A 13,832-nucleotide genomic window follows, 5' to 3' on the forward strand; every position below is an offset into this window, starting at 1 on the left:
ACACTTCAGTATAACATTTATCACTGCACAAATACGTGACGTTTGTTATTACAAATTGATTTTCTATATATTGAGTCCAAATGTTACAAATAATCCTTTCTGTGCTGAAAAGCTTCTCGTGTTGCAATCATTAATGATGTGTGTCAACCAAAGTTATCGTGTAGACGTTCTTTTTAGAAGAATGTTATAGCTGTTTTCCTTCTGTCAACACTGTGCTGACTCCTTGAGTCACTTTTCGACTCTCCTTCGGTACGTCAGTGATGATCTTCCATTATCATGTGCAAATTTCAAACTTAACTTCCATTGCTGTAAGCTTTCTTCTCTTGAACTCAAACTCAATCATCAAAGATAAGTTTGGGACGTTTTTATTATTTATGGACAATAATATCGTTTGTTATGTCGCCCTTTACAGGATATGGACAATGTTTATTATCTATAGGTTGTTTTTATATTATTGATGTGATTATTGTATGGTAGATGGCCTTCCGTTGATGACACTTGGGTCTGAGCACTGAAAAAATATATCAAATATTACTGTTTTACCATGTTTGTGGTTATAAAAAATACTTTTCAGCTGATTCCTTTTGGATTTTGTTAGTTACTGTGATTTGTTAAGGAATTGGATTATTGAATTGTCCCCCATTGATATATTTGGGTAACAAAAAGCATACATATTGATATCTTTGAGGCATATTTTCAAAGCACTTAGCCTTCCAAAGTTCCATAGGTTTCTATGGAACTTTGGAAGGCTAAGTGCTTTGAAAATATGCCTCAAAATTTGTCTCCTATACACTTTACGATGAAGACCACTGACCATTTTAGTAGCCGCCTTCTAGACGAACTCCATCCTTTTTATATCTTTTTGCAGGTATTCAGTCTCCAAAATTGTACACAATATTCTAAATGAAGTCTCACCAGCCTTATACAAGGAGCATCATGTCCTCCTTTTTCCTACTTATCGTTCCTCTCCCTATGTACCCAAGCATCCTTCTAGCTTTTGCCGTCACCTTTTCTACCTGTTTGGCTACCTTAAGATCATTACATATGATCATACCCAAGTCCTGCTCCTTTTCCATTGCACAGCAAAAGTTCTTCACCTCTTAAACTATATTGTTCCCTCAGGTTTATGCAACCCAAATGCATGATCCTGCAATTTTTATTTATTTTTTTAAGCATTAAATCTTAGCTGCCAAATTCTGGACCGTTCTTCAAACTTCACTAGGTCCTTCATGTTATCCAGACCATCAGGGATGTCTATCCTATTGGCATCACCCATAAAGAGGCAAACCATACCAGATAGCCCTTCAGAAATATTGCTTACAAAAATCTTAGAATCAAACCTTGTGGCACACCACTGGTAACATACCTTTCTTCAGAGTGAGCTGTATTTACCACTACCCTCTGTTGTCTTCCTTTCAATCAGGTTCTTATCTAGTCAGTCACTTTATGGCTCATACCAAGGGCACTCGGTTTATTTATCATTAGTAGAACATAGTTTGAGCATGGACTTACATGTGGGCGGGGTGTAGTTATGAGCATAACTTAAGAGTACTAAGTTCACTTGTGTATCTCTGGAATATAGGTGCCCATGCTTACCTCAGCCTTACAGTTGATATAAATACTCATGCCTAAACTATGTATCTCACCTGTTAGCCTAATTTTCCTTTATAATATACTAGTTAGGCTATCGGGCACCTTCTAAGCATCCAGTTATAGAATTACTGTCATAATGAGAGACAATGAAATGAAAAAAAGCAAACCGAAGCAAATTCTTTTGCCAATTCATACTGACACAAACAGCAGCAGCACTCTGCAGCCCACTGAGCATAAGAATATATGAATAGCCATACTGGGTCAGATAAATAGTCTATCTAGCCCAGTTTCCAACAGTGGCCAATCTAAGCCACATGTACCTGGCAGAAACCCAAATAATAGTAGCATTGCATGTTGCCAATCCCTTGGCAAGCAGTGGCTTCCCTCTTGTCCATATCAATAAGACTATGAACTTGCCCAAACCTTTTTTTAAACCCAGGTATGCTAACCGCTGTTACAATCCTCTGGCAACAATTTCCCGAGCTTAACTATTCTTTGAGTGGAAAAAATATTTTCTCCTATTTGTTTTAAAAGTGAGTTTGGCATTTGTATTTAATGATGTGCTAGTGTAACAGTTTGATACTGTTGCATACTGTGAAACTTTGTTTTTTTATTTCTTTTTTTTGTAGTGGACCAGTGTGTGCGCTGGTGCAATTCCCAGAAGTGCAAGTTAACGGAGGAAGAGCAGCTGCTGCAGTTCGGAGACATTCAACTGGCCAGACACATATTGCTGTGTTTATTTCTCATTGTGGGCCTGTTTGCTGTAAGTCATGTTCTTACCCTTTATTAAAGTATCTTTCTCCTTCTCCCAGCCGCCCCTGAGCAATTTATCTCCTCGTCTGGTAGAAGACTAAATGAGAATCTTCCTCCAAAACTAAACCCCTTGGTGTTAAATATCAGCAGGGTTCAATAGTGGTGTTAGCCTTTCAAGCTCTACACATAGCACCGATCTTAAGGTGTGGCTACCCCTTATGAGTTTTCTTAAATTTTTTTTAAATGTATTAAAAAAAACACTTAAAATTGAGTATTTCTTTGCATCAAGAAATTCTTCCCCTACAGTCCACCCCAATCCATATCCTTTCCTCACTCCACTCTGCTTTCCCCTCCCAAACTAAATGGAATTTTTTATTACTCTGTTAGGACCTGCTACATTACTGACTTCCCTAAGTCTCCTGTTACTCCTGCTACTTGTCCTAAATTCTAGGGTCCCCTTCCTCTGGTTTTGCAGCTGAAAGCGAGGACACCTAAGGCCTCAAAGATGAAGTCAAATCAGCCAGGGCAGCTCCTCCAGCAAAACAGATGGACAACCAGAGAGTTCTCATCCTTCTCACTGGGCTCCCTCCTGTACCCCTGCTCTCCTGGGCTCTTTCGGGTCACTTATTTCCTTTATCTTTTTGCTAAGCTGTATTCCCCTGACAATGAAGGAACAAAACCAAGCCAGGCAAACTTTTTTTTTTTTTTTTTTTTTTGAATTTGCCTAGTGCTACAGGGAGCCCAAGGGAGGAAGGGGACCCTACACGCACCCTTCCCCCACAAACAACGAATCTTCTGGGGCCCAAACCTGGAGCCACATCAAGCCAGAACCTGCAGAGACTGGCTTGGGTTAGTCGCTAACCCCAGGAGCAAGGCTGTTATGCTTAACTACCAACTACAGGCCAGAGCCTGCGCTATGGGGAGCTAAGGCCTTGGATTTGCTGCACCGGCTTTACCACCTTACTGTCTGCTGGAGTTAGAGAAATTCTGGAGAATTTCAGGAGGTACTGGTCCATATACTGATGATATCACAGGAAAGTTCAGTATCTTTACCTCCATCTACTGGTACGAAAGGGACACCACCCAGTGGTATGGACTGGTCTAGCAGGATTCAGTGAGGAAATTAACAAGTATGACCAAATTTCACCATTCTCCACTGCACTTTTGTAGGTTCACCTGTGACAATATGCAAAAGCTTCCAATTTGTTCAGTTTTCCCCTTCGGATCACTGTTTTACATATCATAAAACTTTGAAGATTTTCCTCCTGTGAGGCGACCATGAATGGTGCTGTGGATTGTCTCCATAGTTTTGCAGTCTTGCACCTTGTTGCCATCATCGCACAGCAAAAGGACTCTACTACTACTTCAACTACTTATTTCTATAGCGCTACTAGACATAACGTAGTTCTGTACACACTATATGAACAAGATTGGAGTAGCTGCCTAATGGTTAGTGCAGAGAGTTAAGATCCTGGAGAACTGGGTTTGATTCCTACTGCAGGTTCTTGTGACCCTGGGCAAGTCACTTAGGTACAAAACACACCTTAGGTTGTGAGCTCACTAGGGACAGAGAACTTTAATGGCAGGCCTAAATTTTAAGATTCTAAATTAAATTAGTTTTTAGCTGGAAACTTAAGTTCCTAAATGTGGTTGAAAATAGGGCACAAATTTGGAGCCTTGGGGTGAATTGGTATGTAAAAGGAGCAATAGCATGCTAGTGCATTATTTGAAAGAAGCATAAATAAAAAGCTAAAAATTTAGGAGCCCAGCTTTTTTTTTTTTTGTTAAATATTGAGCCTGATAGGTTTACAGTTCAATCTCCCACCCCAAGAATTTTTCAGACACTGTCAGCTCCCTCATTAAGGGGTCCTTTTAGTAGGGTATGTTAATGATTAACACGCCCTAAATCAGACACCCATAGGAATATAATGGGTGTCTTATTTACCGCATGCTAACCATTAGTGCACTTTAGTAAAAGGACCCTTAGCCTCCTTTTAATCTCCATTTTAAGATGGACCCAATTTGCATATACCCAAAAAGTCCTTTGGGTGAGTCATACAGCTCTCACAGCTGATATTGTCTCGCAACTCTGAAAATGAGGGACACCAACCCTTTTGGGGAACCTGTTTACCTAACGTAGGGACGTAATAAGCCAGGCCCTAATTCACTTTAGGAGTAGCAGTTTCCTTCATACTTCTAGGGTTCATGCCTCAAAAGGGTTTTCCACTTTCTTCCCACTTGTAAATCTCATACCAGCTGCATTAAATTAGCTCCCATATCTGCTTGCTCTGATCTAACCCAGAGTTTTGAGGTTCTGCTCACCCATTCCTTATTTATTTGTATTTCCAGTGGCAGTTCAGGCCAAGTTAAATGCAAGTTCTCTGAGGACAAGCAGGCCATAATTTTCACAAGTGGGTAACGCGGTTCCGCGTTGCCCAGTCCGGAGCTTATAAGCTAGCAAGATCTTTGTGGAGCGCAAGACCCGCTCCACTGAGCATGAATCAGTGTCTTCCTGCCCGCCACAAGAGCGTTGTTACCACAGTTTTTTTTTTTGTTTTTTTTAACCGCAGTAGGGAGTGGTTGCATTTTGCTTCTGCTTTTCATAGCTCAGTCCTAAATAGCTTTTTGAGTGTCTTTTCAGCGTTTTTCTGCTGTGTTTTGTTGTTCCTGTGTTTGGGTTACCCTTTTTACCTTACCCTTATTGTTTTAGTTTACCTTTTTCCCTCTTTTAAGTTTCCTTTATTTTCCGTGTCATTAGGCTGTTTTTAAGCCTTGACTGGCCGGGTTTTCCGGTTCTTTTTTTTTTTTTTTCGGCACCATTGAGTCATTTGATTTGGCCACAGAAGTTTTTCCGTCCATGAGAGTTCCCAGTGACTTTTAGCACTGTACCCAGTGCAATAGGACAATCTCTGGAGCAGACACCCATTCTTGGAGCCTTCAGTGTTTAGGGCCTGACCAATAGCCCTTCCAACTATGTCCTGACTCCTGTCTTCAAATGAAGAAAAGGACCCAGTTGTCCAGAGACTCAGTATGAGAAATGTTTTGGAGCCAGGTCCGAAGCGTCTGCATCGGTTGCGCTGGCGTCGGGTGTTGCATCAGGAGCATCAATGCATATTGCTGTTAGACCTGTTGACACTGGAAGCAGTTGTACATCAAGTGGGTGTCCACCTGCCTCGGTGCAGACTGCTGTGCAGGGCCCATAGGACTGGCCTGTGTCAGACCTGACACTGAGGCGACGTGAGGATTCAACGTCCTTGTCGGCACCAAGGAGCCTTGATGACCGCTTCGGGTGAATGCCAAGAAGCATTGACATTGATCCATTTCGACACATGGTGCCAGGAGCTCCGGGGTGTTGAGGGATTTGACACCCGAGAATTTCCCTGCAGCCAGGACCAGCCTCCCGTCTTGACCCCAGCAGCTCCACAGACTGTCTCTGAGCTGCCTTTCTTGGTGTTAGCCCTTGATGAGTGCATGTGGGCCTTGCTGTCAGCTTCTTGCTGACTTCATGCAACAGACTGCTTTGGCATCGAGGGTGCTTGTGCCTGCCACGTCTCTTGTTGTGGCTTCCGATGCCAGTGTCGAGTGTGGCCCCAGTGTTTACCACCACCAAGCCGGTACTTCCTCGATGTCGGTGGAGGAAGCTTTGCCGCACTTGAGGAGGGAGCCGACTCCTCGACACCCCTCTCGGGGACATGGCTCCTCTAAGTTGAGGCAGGCTCAGTGTCTGTACTCTCATGCAGAATTTTTGACTGACACCGATTAGAAGCACTCATGGGAATCTGAGGGAATCCACAGTACTTTTCGGAGGAGTTGTCTATGGTATTCCCTCTGACCCCTCCCCTCCACAGTAAAGGAGAAAGTCTCCTCCAAAGAGTTTTTTTTTCTTTCCTTCTTTTGTCAAGGAAATGTTGGCTGCCATTCCATTTCCTTTGGAGACAGAGGGTGAACCCAGGGCCAAGATGCTTGAGGTCTTGGAGTCTCCTCCTCAAGAGGCTGTGATGGTCCCACTGCACGAGGTCTTGCAGGATGTTCTCGTGTGGATTTGGGAGTCTCCTCTGTCAGTCCTGGTACCTCTCAAAAAGATAACAATGTACCAGGTTCAGATTACCCCTAGATTTTGATAAGCCCCAGCTGTCTCTTCACTCCTGGTGGTTTAATGTGCACTCAAAAGGGCCAAGAATTCTAGAGACTATGCTGTGGCACCCCTGGGCAGAGAAGCTAGGACCTTGGACTCTTTTAGGCGGAAGATGTTTCAGGCCTCTCAGCTTGTGTCCCGTATTCAATCATACCACCTCTTCATGAGCATGTACTTGCAGGACTCAGTGCACAAACTGCTAGATTTGGCAGACTAACCCTCCAGAGCAGGCAGAAACGCTTTGCCAGTTGACCAAGATTCTGGCAGTTTTGTAGGAACTATGTGGCCCCAATGCCTCTAGGAACCACCGGGGAAATAACTTGTGGGTGGGAGAACTTGTCCAGAGACAAGCGGGATTCAGCATGTGGGTGGAGGGTATGCCAGTGTAGAGGCACATGCACAGGTGCAGGCAGACCCTCCAGATGGCCACAGGGTTATAAATCCAGGTGGGTTCTATGGATAACACTAAGGCATTATGTGACAGTAGCCTTCAATTGCATGACGTAGCAGTATTTTTTGATATACAGTACTGTCATCCCCTACTCTCATCCCCTATCTTTTCCCTGTTGGACACTTTTAGGGGTGGGGGGAGTGTCCCCTCTCCAAACTTCAGAATAAAAAATGTTTTTTCTTTAACATCTTCTCTAGAATAGCTACTGGGAGAGTCTGACATATATCTATATTAAAAAAAAAAAAAAAAAAAAAAAAAGGCAGGGAGTGTTACCATCATACTCGATGCCCTATTTCTCATCCAGGACAGGTTCACCTCCCAGTTAAGATCTCGTAGGCTTTAAGGGGAAGGGGGGGGTGCCATAATTCAGGTAATCCAAACCCCCAAATATCTCATAAGCAGTTCAGCTGTTGCTTTGTGAGGTTGACTTTCAGAGTCTGACTTGTTCATGTCGACTTTAAACTTTGAGAGCTTTCCAAAATTGCTCAACTCTTTAACTATCACTGGTAGTGTAACGATAGGTAGGGTTAGGATGTGCTGAGTTTTTTTTGTGTGTGTGTGTTTATTTTTGTTTGTTTGTTAATGAACTGTATAAATTTAAGGGATTTTTCACCCTGTTGGAAGTTGTCTCTCAAGTGCCCCTCAATACAAAGCTACAGTACATAGGCTTCCAACTCAGTTGAAATCTAAAATTGCTTTTTTCCTCCCATAACACTTGAGTGTTTGGCTTCCCAAAAGATACACAGCACTATAAAGTATTTGCTGAGCATTTTTAGAACAATGGTGTCTGATTAAGCAGTAGCTCTTAAAGAACAGTGTTCCAGGAAGTACCAAAAGTAAGAGTGAGGCCAGAGGTCAGCGCAGTGGGCTGTGAACCAGAAGGCCATGATTCAAATCCTCCTCTCTGATACATCTTTTCACTTTGGGCAGGTTACTTTATCATTGCCTCAGGTACCCACTTAAACTGTAATCTCTTGTGGGAGGAGGCTTGTACCTCAAATGGCTAAAATAAATTGGAATATATGTGGTTTTGCTTAGCTATTCTAATGGAAGAGAAGGGGAGAATGTTTTTATCCAGAAAAAGCAATAGGATATGTTTTATGGGCTAATATCAGACTTTAAACTTTTTTCCTTTGTTTTTCATTATCTCATTGTTTTAATGGTCTTGCCCCTTGCAGAATCTGTCCAGTTGTTTGTGGTGGTTGTTCAACCAGGAGCCTGGAAGACTCTATGTAGAGCTTCAGTTCTTCTGTGCTGTGTTCAATTTTGGCCAGGTACGTGCATTTGTGCTCATTTGCTGCTGTGCTCTTTCCACCAACCAGTTTTTTAACTTTGGCCCCTTTCTGCCTGACAATACAAGTTATTTTCTTTGTTAGTGTCCAAGATGGTCTTTATTTATTGAGCCTTATTCCTGGTGAGGTTTTAGCCAATGGGAATTTGTTTAGGAGAGATCCTTCTGAATTGGATCTGACTTTCAGAAGGGGTTTTCTCAGTAACAAGCTTCCAGCATTTTTGGCTCAATTGATCAGTGATTAATCTAAAAATGTTTTCAAACATGCGAGTATGAGGTGCTATGGAAACTGAGACCATCTTTATTTGATTTAGCTTCTGTAGTGTCTTTAGAATGTTATAGTTACTCTGGATTTCTTGGTGCAGTACTTCTTTTTAGCAGTTAAGTAAAGCTGGCCAAGCTTTGCCTGTATTTTTGAGCCAGTGAAGAGATTTCCTCCTAGTTTGGTGTCTTCATTGCAGGCACCAATCTGTAGTGAACCTGATCAGTCTCTTCGGTCTTTTAGACTGGGAAGATTCAGGAGAAAGCCACCTGAAGCTAAGTAGGGGCAGTGGGAGAGAGAGGGTGATCCATCGTGGAGATCATTGCATACAGGCTAAGTAAAGTACTAAGCTCTGGTAGGATCGACAAAGGAGCATGCACTAAAGATGGATGAGGGACATATTGAGAGGTATTAATACAGTGCTGGAGGAAATTGGTAGAAGTGGGCTCAGTGCATCCCTTCGTACTGGGTGAACTTATGGCAGCAGTGGAGGTCACACTAGGATCCCCCTACTGTTGCAACTGTAGATTTTTGTAATCGCAGTATATGTTGTAACTGATTTTTTTTTTTTTTTTGTTACATTTGTACCCCACGCTTTCCCACTCATGGCAGGCTCAATGCGGCTTACATGGGGCAAGGAGGGTTAAGTGACTTGCCCAGAGTCACAAGGAGCTGCCTGTGCCTGAAGTGGGAATTGAACTCAGTTCCTCAGGTCCCCAGGACCAAAGTCCACCACCCTAACCACTAGGCCACTCCTCCACTCACCATCTTTTTAAGAGTGATAGCCGGATAAGAAAAAGATGCGTGGAAGAGAGGTGATATAGCATATCATGTCATTAGGATTTAATTTACCTGTCTCCAAGTTTACTTCATAGATTGTATTTTATATTTATATATGGTCATTTTACTATTGTTACACCTGTTAACACTATATAAGTTGTTTTGTCAAGCTGTTTTACACCACCTTGGGTGAATTTCTTTGTAGAGGTGGTTAATAAAGACTGACTCTCAAGAGTAACACTGTGATAGAGATTTGATGATGATGAATTCTTGTCACATTCCAGCTGCATTTACAGTGGAGGCTGAACTGGGTGGGGTGATGTGAGGTGTGGATAGTTCCCTTGGTCTGGATAACCCTGTTGTGATTGTTGTATGGAGATATTGGAAGAGGCTTCAACTTCCTTCTGGTGTTGATATAATCAGCTGTGCAGCTACATACAAAAGTGTAACTCGCTCTCTTGTTTGTACGACAAGACCTTACAAAGGGCTTGTGTCTACTTTGGGAGTAGTTCAATGACGTCGCCTACTAAGATAATTTTACAAAAATTTTTTTTTGAGATTTATTAACCGCCTTTATGAAGAGATTCACCCAAGGCAGTATACAGCAGGTAAATTTTAACATAAAACGTAATAATTTTGTTAACAGCATAGGTGCCAGTTCTTTGGGTTCTTGAGCACCACCAATATTGTGCAACCTCTATGACTGTAGCCAGGGAGAGGTCATTTCTTTAAAGTTTAGCACCCCCAGTAATTTTGAAAAGTTGACTCTTTGGTTATTTTACTATTGGTGTGCTGTTAGCTGTAGCATAAGCATAAATACAATCTATAAGGTAAACTTGGAAACAGCAAATTGAAACCTAGTAATGGGGCTAACATGATACTGTATCAGAAATACAAACTTTATACAGCACTGTAAAACAATCATATAATAAATGACAATAAAAATACCATGATACAGCTTGGAAGGACATTGAAATAACGTATATTGTAATACTGTGGAGTTCATTTTCAAAAGTGGAAAGCATCCAAAAAGTGGCATAAATCTGCATTTGGAAGTGTTTCTCACAAAAAGTCCAAATTGGCATTTTCAAACTCAATTTTTAGTCGTTTTTCTACGAAGTCCGTCAGAAATGCATTCAAATCACAAGGGAGCGTGTTAAGGGGAGGATCTGGGCGTTCCTAACACGGACGTTTATCAGCCGTAATGGAATAAGATGTTTCAATTTAGACCTGTTTTTATAATGAATAAGGCACAAAAAGGTGCCCTAAATGACCATTGGAAGGAATCGGGGGGTCACCTCCCCTTACTCCCCCAGTGGTCACTAATCCCCTCCCAGCCCCAGAAAATGTGATTAAAAACATTTCTTGCCAGCCTCTATGCCAGTCTCAGATGTTATACTTAAGACCATTAGAACAGCATGCAGGTCCCTGGAGTAGTCTAGTGTTGGGTGCAGTGCACTACAGAGCCAAGCCCATACCTCCCCCTACCTGTTACTCTTGCAGAGGAAACTGTGAGCCCTCCAAAACTCACCAGAAACCAATATACCCACATATGGGTGCCCCCTTCACCTGTAAGAGCTATAGTAGTGGTGAACAGTTGAGGGTAGTGGGTTTTGGAGGGCTCAGCACACAAGGTAAGGGAGCAATGGTGAGATGTGTACCTGGGAGCATTTTATGAAGTCCACTGCAGTGCCCCCTAGGGTGCCCTATTGCTGTCCTGGGATGTCAGGGGGACCAGTCTACTAAAAATGCTGGCGCCTCCTACATTCCAGTGGCTTGATTTTGTGTGTTTTGCACTTGGATATTTTTTGTTTTAAAATGGATCTTTCCTATTCAGATTTTGGACGTTTTATGCAAAATGTTGGACTTAGACATCATATAAAAAAAATGCCCCTCCACATCAGCATACCACCAATGAAACACTTAATAGGAATGCACTAGAACATTCAAATAGCAGATATGATTCTAATGCTTTTCTTACAGTTTCATGAAATACCTTACTCTATAGCCAGGAGGCCAAGTGCAGATTAGATAGGGACAGGATGGGTAGTTCAAAGTCAATTGTGATAGTCTATGGAAAAAGGTGACTAAAGTAGCCGATCCAAAATGTTGAGTAGCTGACTTCCCCCTTCCCCACCCCCCAATGTCTTGGATCCATAAGCAGTCTGCAAAAGTTACATGTTTGAATTTCTGTAACTTTATTTTTTCACATAAAAAGATGGGGTTTAAACTGTTGTATTACAAATTGTTTGCTCTAATGGAATTCGTAAAAACCTCTTTTTTTTTTTTTTTTTTTTTTTTTTTGTATCTGGAGACTTGTCACTTTTCCCTAGAGATGGTCACAATTGGGATGACTAGATGGGTAGCTAAACTGAAAGGAAATATGTACATTTGAATAGAATGTGAGGGCCTGGTCTGCCACAGGGTGTGCAGCAAGCAAATCAAGGTGTGGAGTGAGTGGGTATTCCAAACCACCTGCCTCTTACCCCCATGTTTGTTGTATGTATGCCTTGCAACTCCCATGTCACTAGTTGTTCTTGTTTTCCACTTCTTGGGGCACCTCTTCTGTCCATTGACATAATTTATTTTTTTGCCATAAAAAATTGCTACCAACACAAACTTGATTTCCTCCCGTCTTAGCCCCCTAGACAGCAATGAAGCCTCATCTCCCAACAGTAGTAATTTATATTGCCATTCATATGAGGTTGCTCATTGAAGCACTTCAAAACCCCTTTCCAATAATCCAACACTAGGCATTCAGCCAACATATGTAGAAAGGTACCATTCAGTCTTTTATACTTCAAACATTCCTCCTTCCCACGTACCATATGGAGCCCCATGTCTTGTGATATAGACTCTATGCAGAATTTTACAAGTCTATTTCATTCTCATATATTATGTATTTGTTGGTTTGGTGTTTCAGTAAAGATATATATTTTTTAATTTGCTAAATAAACCCTTTTCATAAGTGGCGGGTACTGAAAACTGGGTTGCTTCTTTGAGTCCTGATGGCTATCTAGTGCCAAGCTGATCCTGTATTTGTTACAGGTTGCTTATTTGAATGCTGTACTGGTTTCTGCACAACTGAATTCAGAAACTAGCTTTTGTACTAGACCATCTGTATTGTTAACCTGAGCAACTTCAGAATCTGATTCTGGTTTTAAACATCTGCAGTTTGTTTTTGTTTTTCTAGGGTTTTATTTCCTTTGCCATTTTTGGATTGGACAAACACTTGATCATTCTACCATGCAAGAAAAGGTAATTGAATCATATTTTCCTGAATTGAATGCCAACCTTATGCAAGACTCCAGTGGAGTTGATTACTGTTAGGAGGTGGCCTTTACATGTTTCTTGGGAGAACATTGAGATTTTACAAGTTGCTCGGAAAATACTTGAACAGCTTTATAGTTGTCTAGTTAGGTCACTAGTTTTATTATTCATAGGTGAGTGCAATGAGGTTATAACAAAAACAATAGCCAGAGATTTTCCATAGACTAGCTATTCCAGATTGTAAGTAGGTTTGATGTGACAGGCAGATTGTCTAAGATGGGCAGACAGAAAAAACAGAAAAACGAAATGGCATTTTGACAATACTTGGTACTGTCCAGTTCTGCTTTATGGGGCCATAGCGTACCTGTATGAGCAATTAAGTTTTGTTCTTGATTATTAAAGTTACCAATTTGAACAATAACTATTATAAATGTCTATTTTTTAGATTTTGGCATTAAGTTACAATTTGCGTTTGTTAATGTGTAGATGGAAAAGGGGAGTTGATATTGGAAATAGTTAAACTGATGGCAGATCTTTTATCAATGTTAATGCATTGATGGTACACTTAATGTTGGTACTGTATAGGCTTTTCTGACATCATGCGATGCAGGGTTTGTGTTGTGCAGATCATTGTTACACATATTGTTATGTTATGCAAAGGATTTGTATCCTGCCAAATCCCTAATCAATCAGAATCAAAATGAGTAACAATATAAAATTTACAATCTTAAATGAAATAATATATATACAAATTAACAATCTGCACATACGAACTTGGTAAAATCTTATCAACTTCTTCCTAAAATCTATACAAGATGAAATTAGATGACTGTTTAAAGATAAAGAATTCCAAATACTAATTACACCATAACCAAAAGATCTTTCATGGCCAGATTAAATTTCACTCCCTTCATCAATGGGAAAGGCAAAATTAAACTATTTCTGCCACCTAAAATTTTAAACATAAAAGAAAAACCCTCAGGTATATTACCATTCAAAAGTTTTAAAAAAACGAACAAGACTTCTGGTACATAATCGATGAGATGGCAGCTCAAGCCTGAAGCTTTTTTGTGCTTTCCCCAGTTTCTCTGAGTAACTAGCACATCCTGACTTGTTTTTGGGTATCTGAGCCCTATCCATGCAAGCAGCTGATTTTTGTGTATACAATGCAGTGATGGGACGCTGCCGACTCAGTGAAATTAAACAGTACTTCGCCACTCAGCCATGTGAGGAGCCGAGAGGCCAGTCAGCGGGACCAACCACTTTTTGCATCTTTCGGAAGACAGCTCCTTGCTGC

General features: G+C 41.3%; 1 protein-coding gene across 6 annotated transcripts in view; it reads left to right on the plus strand.

Moving 5' to 3' along the window:
• Positions 1–13,832, plus strand: part of GPR155 (G protein-coupled receptor 155) — a 65,240-nt gene that overhangs the window by 36,084 nt on the left and 15,324 nt on the right. For all 6 annotated transcript variants that reach the window (XM_030209115.1, XM_030209114.1, XM_030209113.1 and 3 more), the window contains exons 12-14: positions 2,223–2,356; positions 8,111–8,206; positions 12,459–12,523. In XM_030209115.1, coding sequence (XP_030064975.1) covers positions 2,223–2,356; positions 8,111–8,206; positions 12,459–12,523 — 295 coding nt within the window. The remainder of the gene's footprint in view (positions 1–2,222; positions 2,357–8,110; positions 8,207–12,458; positions 12,524–13,832) is intronic.

This window comes from Microcaecilia unicolor, chromosome 7, assembly GCF_901765095.1.
Source record: "Microcaecilia unicolor chromosome 7, aMicUni1.1, whole genome shotgun sequence".
NCBI classification, from domain to species: domain Eukaryota; kingdom Metazoa; phylum Chordata; class Amphibia; order Gymnophiona; family Siphonopidae; genus Microcaecilia; species Microcaecilia unicolor.